Raw genomic sequence first — 552 nt, 5'->3', positions numbered from 1 at the left:
CGGCACGCGGCCCCCCAGCCGCCCACCTGCTTGGGAAGAACAGAGGAGCTGAACCCCACGCACCCGCCTCCGGTTCACCTGACTCCCGCACATGCGCCCCGCCCCCAGCTGCTCAGACGTGGTTGAGGCAGCCGCGTGGGGGACCCGCAGCCCTGGGTAAGGCTGTGGCGCGCAGGGTCGCCCCCTCTCCCGGTGGGGTGCAGGGAGGCGGCTCCCCCGCCCAGGGGTCACCTACGCTGGCGCAGGCAGCAGGCCGTCACTGCGCGGCCGGGGGCGGCACGCTCCCCGCCGCCTTCCGCTCTGCCTCCTCTTCAGGCGCCACAGGCTTCCCAGGGGGCTCGGCAGTCGCCGCCGTGCCCGCCTGGGTGGGCGCCTTGGGCCCCTCCTTGGCCATGCGGTGACTCTTCACCCAGGCTGAGGGCGGCTCGGTGCCGTGCTTGCGGCTCAGCGGGTAGGCCCCGATGGCCGCCAGGATGCTGCGGTGGCGCTCAGGGTCCATCTCCGTGTAGTACATCTCCAGGGTCAGCGGGGTGCACATCTTGCTGTGGGAAG

At 73.0% G+C, this 552-nt stretch overlaps 1 protein-coding gene across 2 annotated transcripts in view; it reads right to left on the bottom strand.

The window, feature by feature from the left end:
- Positions 1-254: 254 nt before the first annotated feature.
- Positions 255-552, bottom strand: part of CALY (calcyon neuron specific vesicular protein) — a 2,933-nt gene continuing 2,635 nt past the window's right edge. Inside the window, exon 5 of one of the 2 annotated variants that reach the window (XM_025047561.1) lies at positions 255-542. In XM_025047561.1, coding sequence (XP_024903329.1) covers positions 257-542 — 286 coding nt within the window. In that variant the 3' untranslated portion in view covers positions 255-256. The remainder of the gene's footprint in view (positions 543-552) is intronic. The other variant, XM_025047562.1, reaches the window with a different exon arrangement.

Source organism: Pteropus alecto, unplaced genomic scaffold (assembly GCF_000325575.1).
Source record: "Pteropus alecto unplaced genomic scaffold, ASM32557v1 scaffold74, whole genome shotgun sequence".
Lineage (NCBI taxonomy): Eukaryota > Metazoa > Chordata > Mammalia > Chiroptera > Pteropodidae > Pteropus > Pteropus alecto.
The sequence above is the reverse complement of the archived record's forward strand: the minus strand, read 5'-3'. Positions and strand labels throughout refer to the sequence as shown.